General features: G+C 44.1%; 3 protein-coding genes across 7 annotated transcripts; 2 read left to right on the top strand and 1 right to left on the bottom strand.

Moving 5' to 3' along the window:
* The first annotated feature begins 2,612 nt into the window (after positions 1-2,612).
* On the top strand, positions 2,613-8,442 carry mrpl37 (mitochondrial ribosomal protein L37). The gene is made up of 7 exons (XM_046360167.1): positions 2,613-3,111; positions 3,296-3,479; positions 3,679-3,794; positions 4,103-4,288; positions 4,415-4,569; positions 7,908-8,111; positions 8,323-8,442. The coding sequence occupies exons 1-7, from the start codon at positions 2,730-2,732 to the stop codon at positions 8,398-8,400; spliced, it is 1,305 nt and encodes a 434-aa protein (XP_046216123.1). The 5' UTR covers positions 2,613-2,729; the 3' UTR covers positions 8,401-8,442.
* Positions 8,443-12,465: 4,023 nt separating this feature from the next.
* Positions 12,466-22,647, top strand: LOC124041955 (acyl-coenzyme A thioesterase 11-like). 4 transcript variants are annotated; one of them, XM_046360164.1, is made up of 15 exons: positions 12,466-13,114; positions 15,482-15,551; positions 15,775-15,835; positions 15,969-16,070; positions 16,417-16,552; positions 18,509-18,662; positions 19,229-19,348; positions 19,594-19,732; positions 19,896-19,951; positions 20,065-20,131; positions 20,504-20,587; positions 20,778-20,911; positions 21,312-21,476; positions 21,644-21,714; positions 21,851-22,100. In XM_046360164.1, exons 1-15 carry the CDS (start codon positions 12,958-12,960, stop codon positions 21,949-21,951), a joined length of 1,617 nt encoding a protein of 538 aa, XP_046216120.1. In that variant the 5' UTR covers positions 12,466-12,957; the 3' UTR covers positions 21,952-22,100. The 4 variants fall into 4 exon arrangements, with proteins under 4 accessions (XP_046216120.1, XP_046216119.1, XP_046216118.1 ...); XM_046360163.1 differs by having other exon boundaries at positions 12,471-13,114; positions 19,594-19,675; positions 21,588-21,714; positions 21,851-22,647; XM_046360162.1 differs by having other exon boundaries at positions 12,473-13,114; positions 21,588-21,714; positions 21,851-22,647.
* On the bottom strand, positions 22,448-26,228 carry fam151a (family with sequence similarity 151 member A). Of its 2 annotated transcripts, none has more exons than XM_046360160.1 (8): positions 25,953-26,228; positions 25,520-25,672; positions 25,189-25,338; positions 24,819-24,981; positions 24,297-24,521; positions 24,030-24,169; positions 23,560-23,694; positions 22,448-23,378 (listed from the first exon to the last, which is right to left on the bottom strand). In XM_046360160.1, exons 1-8 carry the CDS (start codon positions 26,116-26,118, stop codon positions 22,732-22,734), a joined length of 1,779 nt encoding a protein of 592 aa, XP_046216116.1. In that variant the 5' UTR covers positions 26,119-26,228; the 3' UTR covers positions 22,448-22,731. The 2 variants fall into 2 exon arrangements, with proteins under 2 accessions (XP_046216116.1, XP_046216117.1); XM_046360161.1 differs by having other exon boundaries at positions 25,520-25,668; positions 25,953-26,095.
* Between the last annotated feature and the right edge of the window lie 673 nt (positions 26,229-26,901).

Here is a 26,901-nt window from a genome sequence, read left to right as displayed (position 1 = left end):
GTGGTCCCGGGAATCGAACCCACTACCCTGGCATTACAAGCACCATGCTCTACCAGAGAATCATTGTACAATCTAAACCACAATGAAATATATTTTCCATAACCAATAATTATGTTCAGCTGTTTGAAGCTGGTGTACAAAACCGAAAGAAAAAGACACAAAAACAAAACTTAAGTGGAAGCATAGAAATAACACAGAACAGATCTACTGCTTTTTAGACTTGCTTTAAATGAGAATGACAGATTTATAACTCACATTTCTATGTGAATTTGGACAGGTCGCCCAAAAAGTTACATATTGAAGCTTTCATCAGCTTCAGCCTCAGATGCTTCTTCAGGCAGCGAGTTGTCCTCATTACTACCCTGGCTGCTGTGTTTGTTCTCCAACTTCTTGTACCAGAGCCCATTTCTCTCGGTTCTCTTCAGCGTATTCTTCTTCCTGGCTATCTCCTCCCATTCTTGCCAGCGTCTTTCCGGCCTACATCTTGCTTTCTCACCTTTGAGCAGTTTTGCCCAGTTCTGTTTCTCTTGCTGGGCAAGGCTGCAAATCACTCCACCGTTAATGTAGAACTGATCACTTTGAGTCTCCTCCCTCCAGTATGTTCTTTATCTCATTTCTCGCTTTTACTTTTTCGTTCCCCCAGCCAATCACTTTCCCTGGCCCTGGTCTGGACCCTATGCCTGGCCTCCTCAGCCTTCTTCTGAAACGTATGCTGAGCTTCCTCCAAACATGAGGAATGAGGAATCTTATTGTTGCCCCTGTGAGGCAACTGTTCATCCTCACACTCTTCATTCTCAATGTCAAGCAGCTCTATGTTTTCCTTGTCAGCCCTGTGCCTTGGTGCTGGGTCAGCCTTAGGCTCGAGTCCATACTCAGGTTTCAGGTCTGGTTTTGGCCTGGACTTGCACTCGATGGCCCCACCATTTGGCACAGGAACAGGGACAGCAGGCACCCACTTTCTCTGGACCCTTTTTTTGTCCCGCTGCACACTCCATATTTGTGTTCCCCCATGTTTTCTGTCCTCTTTTTCTTTCATTATTGTCTGCCTTTGTGTTCTTACCTTGTACACTAAAATTCTCTATATCACTGTCTCTCTCCTTCATCGCCTTCTGTTCCCTCCTGGACATCTCTGCCTCACACCTCTTGTTGGCACAAAACAGGGATGTACAGTATGGAGGTGAACAATCTGAAGAAGACTCTTATTGGGTTCTCCTTATTTATGTCATTCCATCATTCATTCCATTGTCATAATCGGAACTATACTGAACAAAAATATAAACACAACATGTAAAGTGTTGGTCCCGTGTTTTATTACCTGAAATAAAAGATCACATACATTTTCCATATACACAAAAAACGTATCTCTCAAATTGTTTGCACAAATTTGTTTACATCCATGTTAGTGAGCATTTTTCCCATGCCAAGATAATCCATCCACCTGACAGCTGTGGCATATCAAGTAGCTGATTAAACAGCATGATCATTACACAGGTGCACCTTGTAAGGGGACAATAAAAGGCCACTCTAAAGTCTGCAGTTTTAATATATAATAAGACACAATGCCAGAGATGTCTCAAGTTTTGAGGTAGTGTGCAATTGACATGCTGACTGCAGGAATGTCCACGAGCTGTTGCCAGATAATTGAACTCTCATTTTTCTATCATAAGCCACCTCCAACGTCATTTTAGAGAATTGGCAGTACGTCCAACCGGCCTCACAACCACGTGTAACCACACCAGCCCAGGACCTCCACATTCAGCTTCTTCAACTGCGGGATCGTCAGAGACCAGCTACCTGGACAGCTGATGAAACTGAGGATGATTTCTGTCTGCAATAAAGCCCCTTTGTAGGGAAAAAATCATTCTGATTGGCTAGGCCTGGCTCCCCAGTGGGTGGGCCTGGCTCCCCAGTGGGTAGGCCTGGCTCCCCAGTGGGTAGGCCCTACTTCCAAGTGGGTAGGCCTGCTCAGTCGTGAAATCCATAGATTAGGGCCTAATTCATTTATTTAAATGTACTTATTTCCTTATATGAACTGTAACTCAGTAAAATCATTGAAATTGTGGTATGTTGTGTTTATATTTTTGTGATGTCAGTGTTACTTTTGTCTTAAAAGTTACAGATGATTCTGAAGCAGCAATTTTTTCCTGATTTCCTGATATTGTGTGTCTGTAAAAAGCATAAAAACTAGGTTGAGCCTTGCCCATCTATTTAAATAATACAAACTTAACCTAAAGGTTAAATAAAAAATAATCTTAATTTTTGTTATCTCAATTAAAGAACATGAACATACATGACTCTGATTGTGTTGACATCATGACTGGAATTACATTTATCAAATGTGAAAATTCCGACAGTACAATGTCACCAGACTTAGATCAAATGAAGTTCTCTATTTCCATCCAAAAATATGAAAAGGCCATACTTCTCATCAAAGTATTCACATATTTTATATGATTGACAGATACAAATAACGAATACACTATTTATCACCTGTCAAAATGCATTTTCCTTCCACCAAGTATTGTGAAAGTAGAATTGGACAAGGCCTATTTTGCATGTGGGTTCCACTCCCATCCTGCTGGAGGCGGTAGTATACCACACTGCTCGTTCACCAATTGCTTTGAACCTCAGTGCTGGTGAAAAAGATGGCGGCGCCCTACGGTGATACGTGTAACGAGAAGATGCTGTAGATAATTATTACTTTATAAAGATACATAATACTTAGCAACATGTTTAAAGAAACTGCACAACTTTTTAAGGCCGCAGCTCCTTTGCTTGCAAAAACGACGCTTTGGAAGGAAGTAAGAATCAGCTCGACACATGGAGGGAGCAGTGTCCACGGGCATCGATATTTCAATGTCACCTGCAGTTTATGTGCGAAGGTACCGCCGAGAAAAAAGCCGCGAATCAAGGTGGACATACCCGGACTCGAGCGCATTACCTATGGCGATAGAATGCACTATGTCCCTGGGTTGGCAAAGCCCTCTTTCCCTACCTGGGTGCGAGACTGGAACGACCCCTCTCATTATTATGCGCCGAAAGAGGAAGAAATGCCACTCCATAAAGAGAAGTCTTGCTTCATATTTAACCAAAGGACAAACGCACTTGAAGGTATGTTATATTAAAGTTCTATAAACTGTTGGCTCCTATTACTGATCCCGTGTTAGACAAATGTAAGATATCAGTCAACAAAAGAGATGCCACTAAATGTCAATTGGAGGCCAAAATATAGAAATCAATACATCTAATGAATCAATTGTGTGTATTCTCTTTAATATGTATTCCTATGTTACAGGGGTCAGGCAAGCACTGTGGCTCACTAAATCCAAGCTGACAAATGGACTTCCGGACCAGGTTCTGTCATTGGCTGAGAATGAAGCCAATCAGATTGAAAACCAGGATGAGCGAGTTCAGAATGCCATCAGGCATGCTCGCTTCTGGGACACCACAGAGGAACGACCGTCCAGAGACCATTTCTGGTGAGTCTAGTCTACCACTACTCAGATGAACGCAAACAAACTGGTCCATGACCCATAATTGTCTTTGTCTGGTGTCACAGGTTTTCATTCCCATCAGAATCATAAAATACATGGCTGGGCCAGCTTGGGTCTCTGAACATTAAATCCACTGTCTCTGTGCTGACATGTGGCATCTCTCTTCTGTCCTTTGTCTCTCTAGCGTGGCTTTGCTGAGGAGCCTGATCCACCTGTGTGGGAGCCTGCAGGTCAGTCATCCTGGGCTTGGCAGGAGGATCCTGGCGGAGAAATACAGTCTGGCTGCCACATGGAGCAGAGGTAGGGCCGTGACCCCTGACGTCATTCAATAGCATTATGCAATAGTGGTAAATACAGTATTATACTGGACTTTGAATGTATTTGTTGTTTTAGTGTTACTGAAATAACACTATTGCCCATCTCCTCATCAAGTTGTACCCAGTCCAAAATCAACCTCTAAGCCCCACTAGTAGGTAACATGTCCAGGGCCCATTATTTGATATCTGTGAGATAGACAGGATAGCCACAGTACATAGGCTACTACTACACACCATTGACTAAAAGCTTAGCTGTTTCATCTCAACTCTTCCTGGCCACCTGTCCTCCAGGTGAAGACTTGTTCCAGGTGCGAGGGCAGAATGGGTTGCTGCTCAACAGCATGGCCCCTCTCCCAGTGCTTGCTGGGAAAGAGGAGGTCCAGAGCACGGCCGACCATGTCCTGGAGACGTTCTACCCAATCTCTCCCACCATCGACCTGCAGAGTGTCCAGGTCTACGAGGAGCAGAACCATACAGGCAATACTACTGTTTGTCAATCAACCAGTCATTACAGCTACAGATCCATACAATTTGTATGTAGAACAATGGAAATGTTGAATTCAGGTCAGGAATGAACTCACAATAAAACCTCTGTTCCTTCAGGCTTCAAGGCGGACTACCCTTACCCTCATGCCCACACCCTCTTCCTCCTGGAGGCAGGAGACACCCCTGTCACTCTCCTTCCTGAGCAGCTCCGTGCTAAGATGATCATGTTTGCCTTCGGGAACGCCCTGGCTCGTGCTCACACACTCCACGGGGTAAAGGCTGTTTGTAACCTTACACGTAAATTAATGACATTATGGTATAATGTCCAATACTTTATTACACAGGGGTAGTAGTTACACATTTGTAACAGAAATGATAAAAAGTGATTGAATCGGAAAGAGATTTGATCAGGATTTCTGCTTGGCATAATGAACTTACAGTTGCTTACAGTGGCGGACTTACAATTTGGCAGAAGAGGCAATTGCAACAGGCCTCACATCAGCAAGCCCCCCCCCCCCCCCATGCTCTGCTTGAGGCCCCCCAACCCGAGACAAACGGCCCGCTGTCATGGGCTGCTCAGCTCATCGCTCTCATTGTCTCTTGCTTTAGCAGGTTGGTTCAGCAGCAGCAAAATCTGCGCAAATCTTTAAAGTTGCGAAGGAAATGGGGAGGGATGGGGTTTTTGCCTGGGTACTGTGCCCAGGTCAATGAGGCCAGCCACATTTTTGACAAAAAAGGCCCCAAAAAAAGTTTATGAATCCATACAGATGAAAAATTATTCATAAAAGATCAATAATTTATTTCCATACATATATTTCATATCAATATTAATACAATTCTAGTTTTTCTTATACTAGTAGAAACAAGTGCCATTAATCACCCACGGACTGGTTCATAATAATGGACTATTCCACCCTGACAGAGTTCCCATGCATTGTTCCACACAATATGATTGCAAACGTGACTTTCATTGAAATTAAGCTGCAACAATGAACACATCCTCCACCGATTTCTCCCGCCACTGATTGTGTATGTGGGTCACGTGTCTAGTCTTGAGCGATTAACCTACATTTCTGTGATTTTTCTTCTCCGTTTTAACAACCAGTTGACCGATGTCTGTTCAGTTATTTGAAATCCATTTCATTCTGTTTTTTTCTGTTAGCTCAATGCGCACATTGCACAGTTTCTCTAGAGATGAACTGTGCAATGTAGTAGGGAGTTTCCAACAGGCCAATATTTTTCACAGTTTAGCGACAATGACCATAATTCATTGCACATCTTCTTGTCCGGTCTGTTTCGTTTACACTTACTACAGAAGAGACCGAAGAATGCATGATCGTAAGGTAATCTAGAGAGCAGCTGTTGCTTCGTGAGGTATCTCTACCTGAAAATATATTATCGAAATGATTGATAGTTGGTATTCAGGAGTCATATAAGTATGCCTTATTTACTATGAACAACTACAAAATAGTCATATGTCAGAGAGCACACAGTAGGCAGCAGCTCTATAGAGATGATGACTTGGAATGAAATAATAGTCATCAAAAAAAACAAATATACAGAACTGAAATATTTTATTAAAGTAATGTGAATAAATTCTGGAAATCACGACTACAAAAAGTAAACCAGCCACATCACAGACACCGACGTCACTTTTCCAGACAAACTATACACTTTATTTGCCTACATTGAGGATAATACAGTGCCACCACCGCAGCTCGCTAACAAAGACTGCGCCCTCTCCTCAGTGGCCGACGTGAGTAAAACATTTAAAGTTGTTAACTCTCGCAAGGCTGCTGGCCCAGACGGCATCCCTAGCCGCGTCCTCAGAGCAAGCACAGACCAGCTGGCTGGTGTGTTTACGGACATATTCAATATCTCCCTATCCCAGTCTGTTGTCCCCACATGCTTCAAGATGGCCACCATTGTTCCTGTACCCAAGAAGGCAAGATAACTGAACTGAATGACTACCGCCCTGTTGCACTCACTTCTGTCATCATGAAGTGATTTGAGAGACTAGTCAAGGATCATATCACCTAGACCAACTTCAGTTTGCATACCGCCCCAACAGGTCCACAGACAATGCAATCGCCATCACACTGCCCTATCCCATCTGGACAAGACCTATGTAAGAATGCTGTTCATTGACTACAGCTCAGCATTCAACACCATACTACCCTCCAAGCTCATCATCAAGCTGGAGGCCCTGGGTCTCAACCCCGCCCTGTGCAATATTGGGTCCTGGACTTTCTGAAGGGTTGCCCCCAGGTGGTGAAGGTAGGAAGCAACATCTCCACTTCGCTGATCCTTAACACTGGGTCCCCACAAGGGTGCGTGCTAAGCCCCGTCCTGTACTCCCTGTTCACCCACGACTGCGTGCCTATGCACACCTCCAACTCAATGATCAAGTTTGCAGACGACACAACAGTAGTTGGATTACCAACAACGATGAGACAACCTACAGGGAGGAGGTGAGGTGTCAGGAAAACAACCTCTCACTCAACATCAACATAACAAAGGAGATGATCGTGGACTTCAGGAAACAGCAGAGGGAGCACCCCCCTATCCACATCGAAGGGACAGCAGTGGAGAAGGTGGAAAGTTTTTATGTTCCTCTGCATACACATCACAGACAAACTGAAATGGTCCACCCACACAGACAGTGTGGTGAAGAAGATGCAACAGCACCCCTTCAACCTCAGGAGGCTGAATAAATTTAGCTTGTCACCCAAAACCCCAACAAACTTTTACACATGTACAATCAAGAGCATCCTGTCGGGATGTATCACAGCCTGGTACGGCAACTGCACCGCCCTCAACCGTAAAGCTCTCCAGAGGGTGGTGCAGTCTGAACAATGCATCACCCGGGACAAACTACCTGCCCTCCATGACACCTACAGCACCTGATGTCACAGGAAGGCCAAAAAGATCATCAAGGACAACAACCACCTGCCTGTTCACACCGCTACCATCCAGAAGGCAAGGTCAGTACAGGTGCATCAAAGCTGGGACTGAGAGACTGAAAAACAGCTTCTATCTCAATGCCATCAGACTGCTAAACAGCAATCACTAATTCAGAGAGGCTGCTGCCTACATTGAGACCCAATCACTGGCCACTTTAATAAATGGATCACTATTCACTTTAAACAATGCCACTTTAATAATGCTTACATGTCTTCCGTTACTCATATCATATGAATATACTGTATTTTATACCATCTATTGCACCTTGCCTATGCCGCTTGGCCATCGCTCATCCATATATTTATATGTACATATTCTCATTCACTCCTTTAGATTTGTGTGTATTAGGTAGTTGTTGGGGAATTGTTAGATTACTTGTTAGATATTACTGCACTGTTGGAACTAGAAGCACAAGTATTTTGATACACGTGCATTAAGATCTGCTAACCATGTGTATGTGACCAATACAATTCAAAGCAGTAATGGGCAGTCACTACCATCAGTGAAAATGGTATTAATTGTTTTATTCTGTGTTACAGCATTCATCCCACATAATGCATAGTGCATTAAAAAAAGATTAAAATATAATTGAACCAAAACCAAATGCTCAGCACTGTTGTTCAACCTCTCTTCCCCCTCCCTTCAGACTAAGCCTGGGGTGCTGGAGCAGCCCATAGTGGTCCAGTCGGTGGCCACCAACGGCCGGATGTTCCAGTATGTGGTGTTCCAGCTCAACACCACAGACCTGCAGGCTGACGAGGGGGTCAAGAACCAGGTGTGGGTGGAGAATGACCAGCTGCTGTACGACTTCGCCAAGGTCCGCCCCCTCATCAAGAAGAGGGTGGTGCAGGTAAGAAATACTTTGTTTCTTTCTTTGTCTCTTTTCAAAAGTTATATAATCAAACAGTTAAAAAATACACTGTACACCCTTATAGGGTCCCACATCTGAAATGGATAGTAACAGGGAATCCATTTGACTTAGTAGCTTAGATTCTATACAAATGGTGGTATTTCAAACATCAATATGACCAGGTTTTGTTCTTTCTGTTTTCCCCCTGCAGATTCCACCAGGTCTATCTGGGTACAAGCCTGAAACCTTCCAGAAGTTCCTGTCCCTCTATCTGCATGGAGCTGTGTGAACTAGCTACATTAAACGGCATCAAAACAACAATGTTCCACTATTCGCATGTTTCATGGGCTGAAATAAAAGATCCCAGAAACTTTCCATACACACACAAGGCGTATTACTCTAAAATGTTCTGCACAAATTTGTTTACATCCATGTTAGTAAACATTTCACAGGTGCACCTTGTGCTGGGGACAATAAAAGGCCACTCTTTAATGTGCCGTTTTGATACACAACACAATACCACAGATGTCTGCAGGAATGTCCACAAGAGCTGTTGCCAGATAATGGAATGTTAATTTCCTACCATAAGCCTTGAATGTTGTTTTAAAAAAAAAAGTTTATCAGTTTGTCCTCGCAACTGCAGACCACTTGTAACTACGCCAGCCCATAACCTCCACATCTGGCTTCTTCACGTGTGGGATTGACTGAGACCAGCCACCCGGACAACTGATGAAACTGGGTTTGCACAATTTAATTTCTGCATAAACGGTCTCAGGAAGCTCATCTGCATGCTCGTCGTCCGCACCAGGGCCTTGACCTGACTGCAGTTAGGCGTCGTAACCGACTTCAGTGGACAAATGCTCACCGTCGCTGGCCACTGGCACGCTGGAGAAGTGTGCTCTTCGCGGATTAAGCACGGTTTAACTGTATTGGACAGACGATAGACCGCGTGTATAGTGTTGTGTGTGCGAGCGGTTTGCTGATGTCAGTGTTGTGAACAGAATGCCCCATGGTGGGGTTATGGCATGAGCAGGCATAAACTACTGACAACGAATCAACAACCTGATCAACTCAATGCGAAGGAGATGGGTTGTGCTGCATGAGACAAATGGTGGTTACACCAGATACTGACTGGTTTTCTGATCCACATCCCAACATATTTTTGAAAGTATCTGTGACAGATGCACATCTGTATTCCCAGTCACATGAAATCCAGATTGTTCTACATTGTGGAATAGTGAAGACATCAAAGCTATGAAATAACACCTATGGAATCATGTAGTAACCAAAATCATGTTCAACAAATACAAATATATTTTATATTTGAGATTCTTCAAAGTAGCCACCCTTTACCTTGAAAGCTTTGCACACTCTTGGAATTCTCTCAACCAGATTAATGAGGTAGTCACCTGGAATGCATTTAAATTACAATGTGGAAAATAGTAACAATAAAGAAAAACCCTTGAATGAGTAGGTGTGTCCAAACTACTGACTGGTACATATATACTTGTCCTGAAAAACTTGAGGACCAAAAGACACGGCATGGTAGGAATGACCAGGGAAACGCTAATGTTAGCTAGGTTAGGGGTTACGTTTTTATTTATCTAGGCAAGTCAGTTAAGAACAAATTCTTATTTACAATGACATCCTAGGACCAGTAGGTTAACAGCCTTGTTCAGGGGTAGAATGACAGAATTTTCTTCCCCCTTATGTGCTGCCCTTCTGGTAGCGTTATGGGCCTTGCACAGCTGGTGAGCAATCAGCCCTTGGTTTACTCACCAGCTCCCAATCAGCCCCAATTAGTCCTGACTGGAGAGACCGTCGAGGCCTGGCATGTCCAGCAGATGGAGCCATCGCCTCGTGATGTACACTCCGTCTGTCACCAGGCCTTGACGAGTCTCCCCCTGGTGGCTGACCTGCTGTACGCCACACCTGATTCTGGGGTCCATTCTTCGTCAGTGTCCTAAAGGGGTCATTGTCCTCGCTATCAGAGAGTATGCTCCATTAGACTACTTTCACCTATAGAAAGTCCCTGTGTCTATTGCCTGTGAATGTCAGTGGATATTTTGGCAAAAACATTGACTAAGGCCATTATTTTACATAATTTTACATCTTTCATTGAGCATGATTTTGTCCTGAAAGGTATCCAAACTGCACAACGTTGCACTGAGGAAACAAAAAAACCTATCAAATATGGTTCTTTAGAGGTTCCTACACAAGTACATATTTTTTTTATTGCCACGTTATCTCTATATAAATATGCAAAATAATGAAATGTATCTGACCTTTTGCTCAGACCATGTGCTTACATCGCTCTGCGAAGGCCCCTCCCCCCAATTGAAGCATCATACCAACTTCTGCACCTCATTGGATTGTTTACAGACATGTCATCACATATTTTCATGTGTAGGAATTTGAAAATAGTAATATGGGGGGATGTGAGGGCCAAAAAGTGTATTTGCTGCCTGAGGGAAAAGATGGGCAGTAGAGAGTAAAGGGAAGGGTTAGCTAACATCCTAAGACTAAGTAGTTGCAAGTAGCTAAAACGTAGAAAGGAGTTGCAACGTTTATAATTAGCAAAATATTTCAGTGATGGGATTCAAACACACAACCTTTGGGTTGCTAGATGTTCGAATTGTACACAAAACCCATCCACCCTCCTTTCACTTTCTCCTTTCAAGTAAACGTATGTCTTCTGTCACCATAGCGAATGCAACATACACTACCAAAAGTATGTGGACACCTGCTCGTCGAACATCTCATTCCAAAATCATAGGCATTCATATGGAGTTGGTTCCCCCCTTTGCTGCTATAACAGCCTCCAGGCTTTCCACTAGATCTTGGAACATTGCTGCGGGGACTTGCTTTCATTCAGCCACAAGCGCATCAGTGAGGTTGGGCCGATTAGGCCTGGCTCGCAGTTGGTGTTCCAATTCATCCCAAAGTTGTTTGATGGGGTTGAGGTCAGGGCTCTGTGCAGGCCAGTCAAGTTCTTCCTCACCAATCTCGACAAACATTTCTGCATGGACCTCGCTTTGTACACAGGGGCATTCTCATGCTGAACAGGAAAGGGCCTTCCCCAAACGGTTGCCACAAATTTGGAAGCACAAAATCATCTAGAATGACATTGTATGCTGTTTCCTTAAGATTTCTCTTCACTGGAAACAAGGGGCCTAGCCCGAACCATGAAAAACAGCCCCAGACCATTTATCTTCCTCCACCAAACTTTGCAGTTTGTACTATGTATTGGGGCTGGTAGCATTCTTCTGGCATCCTCAAAACCCAGATTTGTCTCCAGATGGTGAAGCGTAATTCTTCACTCCAGAGAACCTATTTCCACTGCTCCAGAGTCCAATAATGGCGAGCTTTACACCATTTCAGCCGACGCTTGGTATTGTGCCTTGTGATCTTAGGCTTGTGTGCGGGTGCTCGGCCATGGAGACCCATTTCATGAAGCTCCCGAAGAACAGTTATTGTGCTGACTTTGCTTCCACAGGCAGTTTGGAACTCAGTAGTGAGTGTTGCAACCGAGGACAGACAATTTTTGCGCACTACATGCTTCAGCACTCTGCGGTCCCGTTTTGTGAGCTTGTGTGGCCCACCACTTTGCGGCTGAGCTGCTTTTGCACCTGGACTTTTCTACTTCACAATAACAGCACTTACAGTTGACCGGGGCAGCTCTAGTAGGGCAGAAATTTGACGGACCGACTTGTTGGAAAGGTGGCAATAATGCCACGTTGAAAGTTACGGAGCTCTTCAGTAAGGCCATTCTACTGCCATTGTTTGTCTATGGAGATTGCATTACTGTGTGCTCGATCTTATATCTGTCAGCAACGGGTCTGGCTGAAATAGCCAAATCCACTCATTTGAAGGTGGTGTCCACATACTTTTGTAATAATAGTATACCATACTAATTTGAGTGTCCCAGATTTTAGTTTACTATGTTACATCTAGCCTATTTGACCAGACTGGTACTTTGGAGTGAACTTTTCTCTGTAGGTAGCAAACTGGCACCCCGAGTGAACTTCCATTCTAGCCAAGTACCTCAAATCCACAATAATTATTTGAGCGCAGACCAGAATCTGTCAATTCTTAAACCTATGTTTGTCCTCTGTTTGCCTTTCTTGGATTACTGAAATCCATACATTTTGAATAAAACATGAATCAAATACAACCACCGATTGTTTCCTCATTACTGTTACTCTAAGATGGCAACTCATCGCGAATGTGCCAATTGAATCTTAACAAGGTGAAACAGTCAGCAGTTGTATTTGATTAACATTTTATTAAAAAGTAGGTATTTTGGCAAACAAAGAAAGGCACGCATCTACAGAGGACAAACATAGGTACACAGTAAGGGTTTTAGAATGGAAATGTTTTCGGTATTGACTGCATGGTGCCTCGGACTCCGTACGTGGAATCATCGTAGAGGTGAGGTACTTAGCTATGCCAATTTATGCTGGTAGCTCAGATAGTTTAGCTATACACTTATAGTCTTGATATGAAAATATGCTGCTTAACGTTATACGACGGTACTTTAAGCTGTAAAATGGAATGAACTAGCATTGCTATTTAGTCGGCTGTTAGGGGAAGCTCCTATCACTGCAATCACTGTGCAATAATCTGTCACATCTCCTGTGTAGATTTGAGGTTGGGTATGTCATTGGGCAGGCAAGGACTACTGCCACAGAGTTTTCTTTGCTATTGCTCTGTATTCTTACTAAAACATTATTATTCTATAGCCAAATTTTGCATGGATAACATGTTGGTCACTAGGTCACTCAAATGAAATGCAAACGTTATATTACCTTTCCTAGAGAGGAGACATAAGATCTGAGACCCTAAGATGAGCAGACCCCAGGATGAGTTTGGGGAGGAGGTGTTCAGGAACCTTACAGAGGTAAAGAAGAGCCAGATAGTGATGCCCTGCCATGCCAACCACCGGCAGGAGCTCAGTGTGGGTCAGCTGCTCAAATGGATGGACTCTACAGCCTGTCTTTCAGGTGTGTGTGTCTGTCTGTCTGTTTCTGTGTTCTCACTCACAATGGGACTGTGGGAATGGCCTATTGATCCAGTTTTGGATTGAACAATATCTCATACACACCCGCATCATGTTCAGTAAGACCTTTGCATAGACGGAGATGGCATAGTTTTTCACTATGAAACATAAACACAGTGTAACACTAATATTTTGTGACACTGACTCTTACACTCACTAGAACCAACACACTTCGCACACAAGGCTAAGTGTGTTGTAATGTTGAGCAGTAGCGAGCCGGGTACCTGAAGGCTGACTTTGGTTGTCAATTGAACAGTGTTTCTATCAGAGCTAAGGATAAGACCCAGATGCAGCCAGTTCAAACCACAGAAGTTTATTTACAAAACCGGGGACAGGCAAATGACAGGTCAAGGGCAGGCAGAGGTTGGTAATACAGGGCCGAGTCCGTAAACTGCAGGCAGGCTCAGTGTCAGGTCAGGCAGAATTATCAAAACCGAGTACGAAAAAAACACGGTGGTGGGCTTGATGAGACAAGATGAACTGGCAACAGACAAACAGAAAACACAGGTATTTTTTAATTTAACCTGTATTTAACCAGGTAGGCTAGTTGAGAACAAGTTCTCATTTACAACTGCGACCTGGCCAAGATAAAGCAAAGCAGTGCGACACAAACAACACAGAGTTACACATGGAATAAGCAAACATACAGTCAACACAATAGAAAAAAAGAAAGTCTATATAAAGTGTGTGAAAATGGAGTGAGGAGGTAAGGCAATAAATAGGCCATAGTAGCGAAGTAATTACAATTTAGCAGATTAACACTGGAGTGATAGATGAGCAGATGATGATGTGCAAGTAGTGATACTGGTGTGCAAAAGAGCAGAAAAGTAAATAAAAACAATATGGGGATGAGGTAGGTAGATTGGGTGGGCTATTTACATGTTGACTATGTTCAGCTGCAGCGATCGGTTAGCTGCTCAGATAGCTGATGTTTAAAGTTAGTGAGGGAAATATAAGTCTCCAGCTTCAGCAATTTTTGCAATTCGTTCCAGTCACTGGCAGCAGAGAACTGGAAGGAAAGGCGGCCAAAGGAGGTGTTGGCTTCGGGGATGACCAGTGAGATATACCTGCTGGAGCGCGTGCTACGGGTGGGTGTTGTTATCGTGACCAGTGAGCTGAGATAAGGCGGAGCTTTACCTAGCATAGACTTATACATGACCTGGAGCCAGTGGGTCTGGCGGCTAATATGTAGCGAGGGCCAGCCGACTACAGCATACATGTTGCAATGGTGGGTGGTATAAGGGGCTTTGGTAACAAAACGAATGGCACTGTGATAGACTGCATCCAGTTTGCTGAGTAAAGTATTGGAAGCTATTTTCTAGATGACATCGCCGAAGTCAAGGATCGGTAGGATAGTCAGTTTTACTAGGGTAAGTTTGGCGGCGTGAGTGAAGGAGGCTTTGTTGCGAAATAGAAAACCGATTCTAGATTTGATTTTGGATTGGAGATGTTTAATATGAGTCTGGAAGGAGAGTTTACCGTCTAGCCAGACACCTAGGTATTTGTAGTTGTCCACATATTCTAGGTCAGCTAGTAGGGCGGACGGGTGCGGGCAGAAAACGGTTGAAAAGCATGCATTTAGTTTTACTAGTGTTTAAGAGCAGTTGGAGGACACGGAAGGAGTGTTGTATGGCATTGAAGCTCATTTGGAGGTTAGTTAACACAGTGTCCAAAGAAGGGCCAGATTTATACACAATGGTGTCATCTGCGTAGAGGTGGATCAGGGAATCACCCGCATTAAGAGCCACATCGTTGATATATACAGAGAAAAGTTGGCCCGAGAATTGAACCCTGTGTTACCCCCATAGAGACTGCCAGAGGTCCGGACAACAGGCCCTCCGATTTGACACACTGAACTCTGTCTGCAAAGTAGTTGGTGTATAAATGCACAGGGGATAATGGGGGAAATGGGTGACACCTGGAGGGGCGTGGAGGCAAGCACAAGAAAGGTGAAACAGACCAGGGTGTGAATTTTCTCCGGCACATTGGTGCGGCTGGCTTCCGGGTTAAGTGGGCGGGTGTTAAGAAGCGCGGTTTGCGGGTCATGTTTTGTTGGACTCATGGCTCAACCTTCACCTCTCCCGAGCCCGTTGGGGAGATGCAGCAATGAGACAAGATCGTAATATCACGGGGAGAAAAAGGGGGTAAAACACGAGGAATCAATACACAGTGAGTAAAAAATAACAATAACGACAGAGGGAATACCAGTACCAAGTTGGTATGCAGGGGTACGAGCTAATTGAAGTAGCTATGTACATACACCCTCTAGACGACAGAAAGTGACAAGTCACTGTGTTCTTACTCACAATAGCTGAAAGGCATGCTGGGTGTCCTTGTGTCACCGCCTCGGTCGATGACATCCACTTTGAACACACTATTGGGTAAGTGTCTGTGTTGTTGATTCACCTTCCTTATTAGAAGTCATCAAAGTCGTTCTGGACTTTGTTCTTTGACAAGAAGCCTTGGTCCGTGTGGTATACCGTTACACATTAGACATACAGTAAAGAACTGGAGCCACAGCTTAGATTCTGGATTTGTTATTTTTACCATGCCTAGTGTGGTTGACATAATACACTAGTGGAAATGGGTGTGTGTGTTTTTCAGGGTTGGACAGGTGGTCAACATCAAGGCCAAAGTCAACCGAGCTTTCAACACCAGCATGGAGGTCAGGTCATGTTCAAACCCTATAACACCTTAATAAAACCTAGAGTTTTATACTAACGGATGGATTTCCGGCTGGACAAATAGTTGAATTCCTGTGATCATTATCCTTTGTGATGCTTTGTGTGTGTCTCAAGGTTGGCATCGTGGTGAACTGTGAGGACCTGTTCAGCGATAGCCACTGGAGGGTGTGTCGGGCATTTGCCACGTTTGTCACCCAGCGCACTACGGGAGGAAAGGTGAGATTTGATTGGGGACATAATGTGTGGAAGAACGTTGATGAAAGGATACAGATGGTGTGTAAGAGTTGATGATGAGCAATGTTGAGTTGACTGTGTGCGTATGCTCTCTATAATAACCTGGTGTGTGTGCATGCATTTGTGTGCGTGCATTTGTTTGTGTGCGTGCGTGCATTTGTGTGCGTGCATTTGTTTGTGTGCGTGCATTTGTGTGTGTGCATTTGTGTGTGTGTGTGCGTGCATTTGTGTGCGTGCATTTGTGTGTGTGCATTTGTTTGTGTGCGTGCATTTGTGTGTGTGTGTGCGCGTGCATTTGTGTGTGCGTGCGCGTGTGTTCACTCCACAGGTACAGCTGCGTCCGTTGGTCCCCCATACTCAGTCGGAGCAGGTGGAGCACAGCCTAGCAGCTGAGAGGAGGAGGATGAGGCTGGTCCATGCTGACATCATGAAGGACCTGCTCACCAACAGGGCCTTTCAACAAGGTCAGTCGCCGTGGCAATGACCTCTGCAAGAGGACTATTATCACTATTGGAACTGTAATGGTGTATGACACTTTATGCCACAGTGAATTCGGAAAGTAATCAGACCCTTTGACTTTTTCCACAATTTGTTAGGTTACAGCCTTGTTCTAAAGATGACAAAATTAATGTATTTTTATCTACACACTATACCCCATAATGACAAAGCGAAAACAGGTTTTTAGAATATTTTTCAATTTTATAAAACAAAAAAAACAGAAGTAGCTTATTTGCTCCTGAGTGGCGCAGCGGTCTTAGGCACTATATATCAGTGTTAGAGGTGTCACTACAGACCCTAGTTCGATACCAGACTGTATCACAACCGGCCGTGATTGGGAGTCCCATAGAGCGGCATATAATTGGCCCAGCGTCATCCAGGTTAGGGTTGGCCAGGGTAGGCCATCATTGTAAATAAGAATATGTTCTTAACTGACTTGCCTCATTAAATAAAGATAAAATGTACATAAGTATTCAGACCCTTTGCTATAAGACTCGAAATGGAGCTCAGGTGCATCTTGTTTCCATTGATCATCCTTGATGTTTCTACAACTTTATTGGAGTCGACCTGTGGTAAATTAAATTGATTGGACATGATTTGGAAAGGCACACACCTGTCAATATAAGGTCCCACAGTTGACAGTGCATGTCAGAGCAAAAAATAAGCAATGAGGTTGAAGGAATTGTCAGTAGAGCTCCGAGACAGGATTGTGTCGAGGCACAGATCTGTGGAAGGGTACCAAAACATTTCTGCAGCATTGAAGGTCCCTAAGAACACAGTGGCCTCCATCATTCTTAAATGGAAGAAGTTTGGAACCACCAATACACTTCCTAGAGCTGGCCGCCCGGCCAAACTGAGCAATCGGGGGAGAAGGACCATGGTCAAGGAGGTGACCAAGAATGGTCACTCTGACAGAGTTCCAAAGTTCCTCTGAGGAGATAGTTGAACCTTCCAGAAGGACAACCTTCCAGAAGGACAACCATCTATGCACCACACCAGCAATCAGGTCTTTATGGTAGAGTGGCCAGACGGAAGACACTCCTCAGTAAACAGCGCATGACCGCCTGCTTGGAGTTTGCTAAAAGGCACCTAAAGCCTCTTAGACCATGAAAAACAAGATTCTCTGGTCTGATGAAACCAAGATTGAACTCTTTGGCCTAAATGCCAAGTGTCACATCTCGAGGAAACCTGGCACCATCCCTACAGTGAAGCATGGTGGTGGCAGAATCATGCTGGGGGGATGTTTTTCAGCGGCAGGGACTGGGAGACTAGTCAAGATTAAGACAAAGATGAACAGAGCAAGTACAGAGAGATCCTTGATGAAAACCTGCTCCAGAGCGCTCAGGACCTCAGACTGGGGCCAAGGTTCACCTTCTAACAGGACAACGACCCTAAGCACACAGCCAAGACAATGTAGAAGTGGTTTCGGGACAAGTTTCTGAATGTCCTTGAGTGGCCCAGCTAGAGCCTGGACTTGAACCCAATCGAACATCTCTGGAGAGACCTGAAAATATCTGTGCAGCGACACTCTCCAACCTGACAAAGCTTGAGAGGTTCTGCAAATACAGTTGTGCCAAGCTTGTAGCGTCATACCCAAGAAGACTTGAGGCTGTAATCACTGCCAAAGGTACTTCAACAAAGTACTGAGTAAAGGGTCTGAGTACTTATGTAAGTCTGATATTTCAGTTATCTATTTTTTATACATTTGCAAACATTTCTAAAAACCTGTTTTGCTTTGTCATTATGGGGTATTTTGTGTAGATTGATGAGAGGAAAATACACAGTTTAGAATAAGGATGTAACGTAACAAAATGTGGAAAAGGTCAAGGGGTCTGAATAATTTCCAAATGCCCTGTAAGTAATGTTGAGTTTGTGTGCTGACAGGTGCTGGATTAACCTGTGTGTTTATGTGTGTGTGTTAGTGGAGGTCCAGGAGGCTGAGAAGGCAGTGCCAGCCGAGAGGACGCAGGTAGAGAGTGTAGAGTTGGTTCTCCCTCCTCATGCCAACCACCAGGTCAACACGTTCGGAGGACAGATCATGGCCTGGATGGAGAACGTGGCTACTATCGCTGCTAGGTACCCCCCCACACACACACACACACACACTGCTGAACAATAAATCAAATGGCCACCCGGACTACCGGGCCACCCCAAACGGACTATTTACATTGACCCAAAATCCCCCGGCCCCCCTCTGTTTTTACACTGCTGCTACTCCGTTTATTATCTATGCTTAGTCACTTTACAAATGACCTTGACTAACCAGTACCCCCGCATATTGACTCTGTACCAGTACCCGCTGTATATAGCCTTGTTATTGTTATGTAATTTTCTTGTTACTTCTTTAACTTTAGTTTATTTAGTAAAATTTTTTTTAAAATCAAGCTTCTAGGTAAGCATTTCACGGTAAGGTCTACACTTGTTGTATTCGGCGCATGTGACAAATAAAATTAGATTTGACACACACACACTGTTAAACAAGAACAGAAAACGCCACACAAGCAGAGTGTGATAAGAATGTAATTACACCGTATTGTAACATCTTCGTCTTCATCCTTCTCCTCATCTTCCTCCTCCTCTCGTTCCTCTGCTCCCTCTTCTCCCTCCCCCTCCCTCCTCCACCTCTTTCTCCTCCTCTCCAGTCGTCTGTGTAACGCCCACCCCACCCTGCGGAGCATTGACATGTTCCATTTCAGGGGTCCCTCACAAGTGGGCGACCGGCTGGTCCTCAAAGCCATCGTAAACAACGCATTCAAGAACAGGTGAGCTTTAAATCATATACTTTATAAAGAAAGGCTATAAATTGGTTTCACTGTGACAGTTTTCTGTATTTGAGTCTTTCAAATCAATGGTGATAAGGATCGGGAGAACTTGTGCTCACATTATTGATTGATTTTTTTTTTGAGTAATTGTTTGATTAATCTTGGATAATTCAAATTTCAGTCATTAACTTACATTGGAATGTTGAGTTGACCTGAGATGGTCATGTGTCCCTGTGATGTCGCAGCATGGAGGTGGGCGTGTGTGCAGAGGCCTATCAAGGGGAGGAGCCTCTGAGGCACATCAACAGCGCCTTCATGATCTTTGAGGTCTGCGACAGGGATGGCAAGCCCTGCACGTTGCCAAAAATACAACCTGAACCCCTGGTCAGAGTCAACCAGTTCTCATTCAAATTTGAGTGAAATTAGGTTTTTAAAATTATATACATTCCTATTTAGATTTTTATTAGCAGTTAATGAACTGTAACTACCTAAGGAGCCTATTTCACAGTATGGTCCTCCTGTCTTATTTAACCTCTTTCACTGACAGGAGGGAAGGAGACGGTATCAGGAAGCCATCGCTAGAAAGAAAATACGACTTGACAGGTGAAGAGAAGGATACTTCCTCTGAGTAACTTTAATTGTGACTGCAATGTAGCCTGCAAAGTGTGTGGTGCACACAATAGAATATTGTAACAGATTTCTGTGTGTCCATTCAGGAAGTACATAATATCCTGCAAGCAGACCGAGGTGCCCTTATCTGTACCGTGGGACCTCAGCAACCAGGTAAAGGACGACGAGAGACCTTAACGTCAAACAGTACTGAATACACCCTCTGGTTCTCACTCTACATAGCAGTTGAAACAGTTTAGAATAGTACATAGGTTAGAGTTGAAATGTTGATTAAGATCCAAGATTGATCTAGAATGATTAGCACATCTTAGTCACGAGTAAGACCAAAGGTCATACATTTTATGGACTGTCCAATCACTTGGGCCTTGAAATCAATTATAAAATGTATCGCCAGGTGATAGCGTGAGTGCTAAAGTGCTATGTCATGTCTAACTCTCCCAATGAACACATTGTGCTTACTGTGTTTGAAGCTGAACAAGTGTCAAATGGGAACAATAACTTTGAATGCATTTTGAATGGCTGCAGGTGTACCTGAGCTACAACAACGTGTCTGCTTTGAAGATGCTGGCTACCAGAAACAACTGGGTGTTAAACTCTGAGAAAAACAAGGTGAGATGGGTTGAGACTTTTATTTAGGCCATCCACAAGGCATAATGGATAGGGAGCCACTGTGGGACACAGGCTATGGCCTCGAGGGACCAGAGGTTTTCTCGATCACAGTGCCAAACTAGGAAATACTCTGGGCTCATATTAAATTCAGGACTAATCATGGCTTATGTAATCCCCCTCTGGCCCACAGGTGAGCCTGTACACCCTGGAGCAGAAGCAGGTGTTGAGTTTTAAGATTGAGTTTGAGGCAGACGTCCCGGCTGAGAGGGCCTTCATGGTGCTCTCTGACCTCAGCAAGAGAGTGGAGTGGGATCCAAACTACGAGTGGGTATCTTGGGAATCTGTATGCACAGACAGACAGACAGACAGACAGACAGACAGACAGACAGACAGACAGACAGACAGACAGACAGACAGACAGACAGACAGACAGACAGACAGACAGACAGACAGACAGACAGACAGACAGACAGACAGACAGACAGACAGACAGACAGACAGACAGACAGACAGACAGACAGACAGACAGACAGACAGACAGACAGACAGACAGACAGACAGACAGACAGACAGACAGACAGACAGACAGACAGACAGACAGACAGACAGACAGAGGACCCTCTCTTAAGTGGCGTATAAGGCCTCAAGAGTATACAGAGCAGCCTCCCGCACTGCATAGTCTGTGTCACTGGCTTCTCCTGATTTCACGACTTTCCCTGTGTAGGAGGTGTGACCTGATTCGTAGGGTGGACGATGATGACTTTCTGTACCGCGTGGTGACTCCCTCCATATGCCGGGGTGGGGTCAGTTGCAGCTCTTCAGCCAATCAGGGAGGGATGGTCCAGGACTTCATTCTCCTTGCCTCCAGGAGACCACCGTATGACAGCGGGTGAGTGGCAGACTGACGGGCAGGCAGACTGACTGACGGGCAGGCAGGCCAGACCAGACCAGACCAGACAAAGAGAGAGACAATGTGATAGAGATTTTTTTTATCTTCAAGGGACCCTTATGTTATTGCTCTGCGTTCGGTCACTCTACCCACACACCCTCCTACAGAGGGCTACAACAGAGGGGAGGTGCTGTGTGCCGGCTTCAGCATCATGGAGGTCTCCAACACTGTATCCAAGGTAAGAAAGTGTGAAACCAGTAACAAATTGTTTGCCCAATGTGTTTGTAGTCTCTTGAATTACCACTGGTAAAATGACCATGACCGATGGCAACTTTAATGATGAGGACAACTCCTATCCTGTTTGGCCCTCCTAGATCTCCTACTTCAACCAGGCGTCTCCCGAGGTCCTGCCCTACATCTCCACAGACATCGCCGGGCTCTCCTCCAGCTTCTACAGCACCTTCTGCACCTGTAGTACCTTCCTCCAGGACAACAGGGACAACCCTAACCCCGAAGACCAACCACCCTCCTCCACACTGAATAGTACACTACTGTAACCCCCTATCCTCACCACACCTGACCCCCTCACCCTCAATGAGTATTGTGCTGATGGAGTTAACAGACTGCCATTGATGATCTGAGGAAGTTCAAGTCTTCTTTTATTAGACTGAATAATGTAAGGAGCCTGTTCATAAATCTGTTTGTGCTGTCTTGCCAACTCCTATGGCCATTGACTATGACCGTAAAATATATCTGGGACCAGGCTAATGAAAGAGGAGCATCTACAGCAAACATTTTTGGGGCGCTGATGGTTTTTAAACAATGTTTTGCATCTCCAATTATAACATGTGAAAATGATATGAGATGTAAATTGTATTTTAAGTTTTCCAGAGAATGAATACTAACGAGATGTTTTTTTTACTGAGAAGAGCTCTGTATTTTCAGAATACAGAAAGTAACACTGCATTTGATGTCAGATGTGTTTTATTATGTTTTTTTATGAGGCATTCAAATGTTTCAGCCAAGTTACACATAAGATAAGAATTTCATATCTTAAACTACAGGCATTAAAGTTATATATATATATATTTAAAAAAACAATTGAAACTACAAAGATTGTACAAAATTATTGCTAACAATTTTACAATAAATATATTACAATTCAATTGAATGGTTGTTTTTCATTGGTTTTTATTTACTTTAAATAAAACAAAAGATTATATGAAAATGTAGCAAACTGTCATTTAAGAGGTCTTCACATCTTAGACCAGTAGTTCTCAGTTATAAAAAACAAGCTTCTGTCTTTGCTCCCAGAGAGATTGGCCATGATTGCCTGTGGTCCTGCCTCCTCATCAATCCCACTTTCTATCCCGGTCTCCACCGTAAGTGAGTACCTTGACTGCACCTCCCGAATCCTTCTCTGTCCCTCCACAGATCTCCCCAGTGGCTCCGCCCTCACCTGCAGGGACACAGCCTGCCACACCTCCTTCAGTAAAACCTCCATGTCATCCACCATGGCCCTGTTATACCCCTCCCTCAGGACTTCAAGTGGCCAGCTGGGGGCCAGGGTCACATAGGGGAACACCTGGTTGACTGTGTGGAGGAACTCCCTCCCAGAGATGTAGCCCTGGGTCTGGAAGGCTCCATGGGACAGAGCCATGTTGACCCAGACGGGGCGGTACAGGAGGTCGCTGTGGTAGGCTGAGCTGAGCAGGTGGAGAGAGGGTTCCAGCTGGCTCTGGGACTGGATCCTTAAATAGATACCAAAGGGTTTTGGAGAGGCCAGAACCAGGTTCAGGGAGTCCTGGAGAAGGAACTCTGGACGGGAGCCCTCCACCACTGGGACCCCAGGCTGGGCGGAACCAGATCCTACTGGAATGATGAGCATGCCACTGGCACTGTCTGCAACAGATTATGAATCCATCAGGAGATTTGACCGCTGTATTCAATATTCAACTCTAGACAGTATGAATGTCACTGAACAAAAAACAAAAATATCTGCATAAAACCTATCATTGCAATTCTCTAAGGTTGCCATTTTGGTTACACCCGCACCCTTCATCATCATCATCATCAGTCCTACCTGACAGCAGAGAAAGCAGTGAGGCTCTGTCTGTGACTGTGTTCCACTGGATGTACAAGCCATCTCTATATTTCGGCTGGAAATAGTCAATCAGGTCTCCTCCAGGGTAGAACCTCCTCTGCCGATCTCTTTGCTCTACAATCACACAAACAACTCAGTCCTGTTTACATTAATATCAGGATGGACTGGTTGGAAATACCATTTGTTTTTCACTAGTTGTTGTTGAAAATGATTTTGAAATACATTTTCAAGACAGGAATGTAGAATGGTAATATTAATAATGAATAAGCTAATGATAATGATTCGTATGACTCTCCTCAGGGACCCCCAGCTGCTCCATGTGTTTGATCTATTCCAGAGCTAGCACAACATGTCAACTAATGCTGAATCGGGTTAACTAGTTCAGAGCTACAACAAAATTCTGAAACATCTGGGGGTCCCAGAGGAGAGTTTCACAGTGTTTGACTTACTGGCAGCTTCTTTAAACTGGGACAGGACAGGTTCATAGATGTCATAGTAGACTCGCTTAGGGTTGGTGTTGTCTCTGACGAACAGCAGGTCATTCACACTGGGGTTCTTTTCCTGGCTCTGCCACAGAGTCAGACTGAACCTGTACACAGGGACAGACAGCTTATCTCATTGTCCACCATTCAGACAAGTGTAACCTTCATCAGTGTGATTGGAAGATATGAAAGTCATGACTAGATCAATTACTGTATAGGAGCTGTTCTAGTTACTTTGGTGACTGGCTGAGTAACCAGCTGATGTGAGGCCATCCGTTCTTGGCCATGAGCGCGTGGACTGGGAAGGTGACTGTCTGAGGGACATTTTTGATGATGGCGTACATGTCCTCCACCATGGCCTGTGTGTAGGTGACGTTTGGGAACTGGGGCAGATACAGAACTGCCCATCCAGGAGAGATGGTCACGTCTGGAAAACTCTGCTGGATCATTGCCAAGAACCTGCATGGAGACAGGAAAGTTGGGTATAATTAGTATGAGACTGATTCAAACTCTGAGATCCTGTTAGATCTCCAAGTCAGACAGTGACATGCAATAAAGCACTGGTATCTTAAATTGAATAAGAAAAATGTATCTGCTCATGATTATTGTGAAAGAAAAGGTTGAAACTAAATTGCACTTGGCAATCCATCCTGCTGGTACGAGATCTGTATTGTAAAATGAGTTTGCTGAAGCATAAATCAAAACATGCAGGTCTGAGATTTGGCTAATACGATTTGCTCTTTCCTTGCTACTCACTCAGGTCCGTCGATGACAGGCCAGAAGGCTGGGACGTTTGGCCCAGGGAGGATGTCAGCGTTCAGCCACACCGGCCGGTTGATGCCTTTAGTCTGGTTCTTCATGCTCAGGATGCCCAGAGAGGGAGTCACCGCCTGGATGCATTTGAAGTCCAGCTTTATGCCTGAAGGAGTCAGGTGTATTACAGACATGTTGTACGTAATACGAAAGTACATCAGCTTTCATGTGATTATGCATAGCTTAGATCCTTTTGGATAATTGATTGACTTTATAGATTGGTACTAAAGGACCAGAAGAAACTGTTTCACGAGGCTCTGACTGATATTTAGAGTTGAATTGATATCTGAAGTCGTATTGCTAGGCTTGATACCTTTCTTTGACTGGAGCACGGCATCCAGCCACTGGTCCAGAGTGTTGTCACTGTAGACAGCAGGAGGATGAGCCATGATGGGGATGGTGGTCACGTTGACCGTAGCGTATCCCTGCACAGTCACATCAGCCTCCAAAACCATGATAGAACCTAGAGAGGGGGACAGAACAGGGTTGTGTTCACTAGCCACCAAACGGATTCAAACGGACTGAAACAGGGAGGGACTACCTGAATGTGTCCAATAAGAAACACTCTTTTTCATTTTCCATTGGGAAATGTTTTGCTACGGTGTGTTCTAAGTGAATGCTACTGCAAATCCTTTAAAAATTACTTTGCAGTGCTATGTTCATCTCTGACTTGTTGTTGGCACGGTGATACCAGGTGGCGTACAGCGCGTCTCTCTCCCTAATGTCTCCAGTTTGGATGAGGAAGTCCAGCATGTCTCCATCAGTAGGGAACGGCAGGATCGTTTCAGATGCCCTACCAGTAGGCACAGGGGAACAGTTATCTTCTCGTCACAGTTGATTAGCTGTTGTAACCTGTAGCCCTTATCGATATGGAAACTGCAGTTATAGTGATCAAGATACAAGCAAGGCGTAACATGGGTTACAGTAGATACAAACGCCATTTCAACATTATTTAAAAAAATATTGTTAAAAGTGTTAAGATCAACAGATTATATATTTCAATTTATTATTATGCTGATTAATTTGTATTCTGTGATCAGTAAGTAAATAACTGTTGATTGTATTTTTTTTATTTACCTCCATTTTGAGTCAGGAGAACAGAGGTGATGATGATGACCAGAAGTAGCACAAGCAGAGCAATACAGACACACAGCATGATCAACTGTTCTTTAGTAAAGTATCGACAATATCTCCTCAGGTCTTCATTCTCTTCTTCCTCTTTCTTCTTTCCTTCTTCATACATTTTCTCTGTCTTTTCCTCCTCAATGAGATCTCAAAGCTGTGACAAGTGCAGTCAGATTCAGTGCAGACAGGCAGACAAGGACTGTTGGACTGTTGTTGAGTGAGAGAAAGTGTAGTGTTTTATAATGAGTGAACATGTGTGTGTGTTATCTACTTTCCTACACAGTCCAGCCAATGAGTGTTATCTATGGACCAGAGATCACAGTGATTTCACAGAGCAGATAAAGAGAATAAAGGGCATTATCTCACCTGTCGCATCTCATTCTTATGACGCTCTACCCTTGGATTCCGAGATAACTAGCCTATTGTTTTTTCACGGGTCAAGGATGAACTTAGAAGATAAACGTGTGGTGGCCTAATGATTTATAACCAAATACATTTCTCAAACTGATGGATTAATTATTTATACACTTTTATCTGAAGGTATTTATTGATAACTACAGGTGTGATATGGAGTTGATTGTCCAGCACATCGAATTCTAATGTCACATTATCAGTTAATCAGAACAACATTGTTATTGTCCAGACAACAGGGTTGTGTTTATTATGGCATGCAACAGAAAACTTTAAAATATTTTGCAACGTAAGACGAAAATGTACGTTTCTAACTGGACTAGTCAAGGTAATCCCTCTCCGTTTCAATCCATTTTCTTCCATTTGGTGCCTAATGAACATGACCCAGTGCTTCACTGCTGAATCCTGTGAAGGACAGACAGTTCCATACTGCACCAACAGCATACCCACTGGGCACACACTGGTTGAAACAATGTTGTATCCATGTAAT

This window comes from Oncorhynchus gorbuscha, linkage group LG08 (genome assembly GCF_021184085.1).
Source record: "Oncorhynchus gorbuscha isolate QuinsamMale2020 ecotype Even-year linkage group LG08, OgorEven_v1.0, whole genome shotgun sequence".
NCBI classification, from domain to species: Eukaryota; Metazoa; Chordata; class Actinopteri; order Salmoniformes; family Salmonidae; genus Oncorhynchus; species Oncorhynchus gorbuscha.
This window is presented reverse-complemented; position numbering and strand designations above follow the sequence as displayed.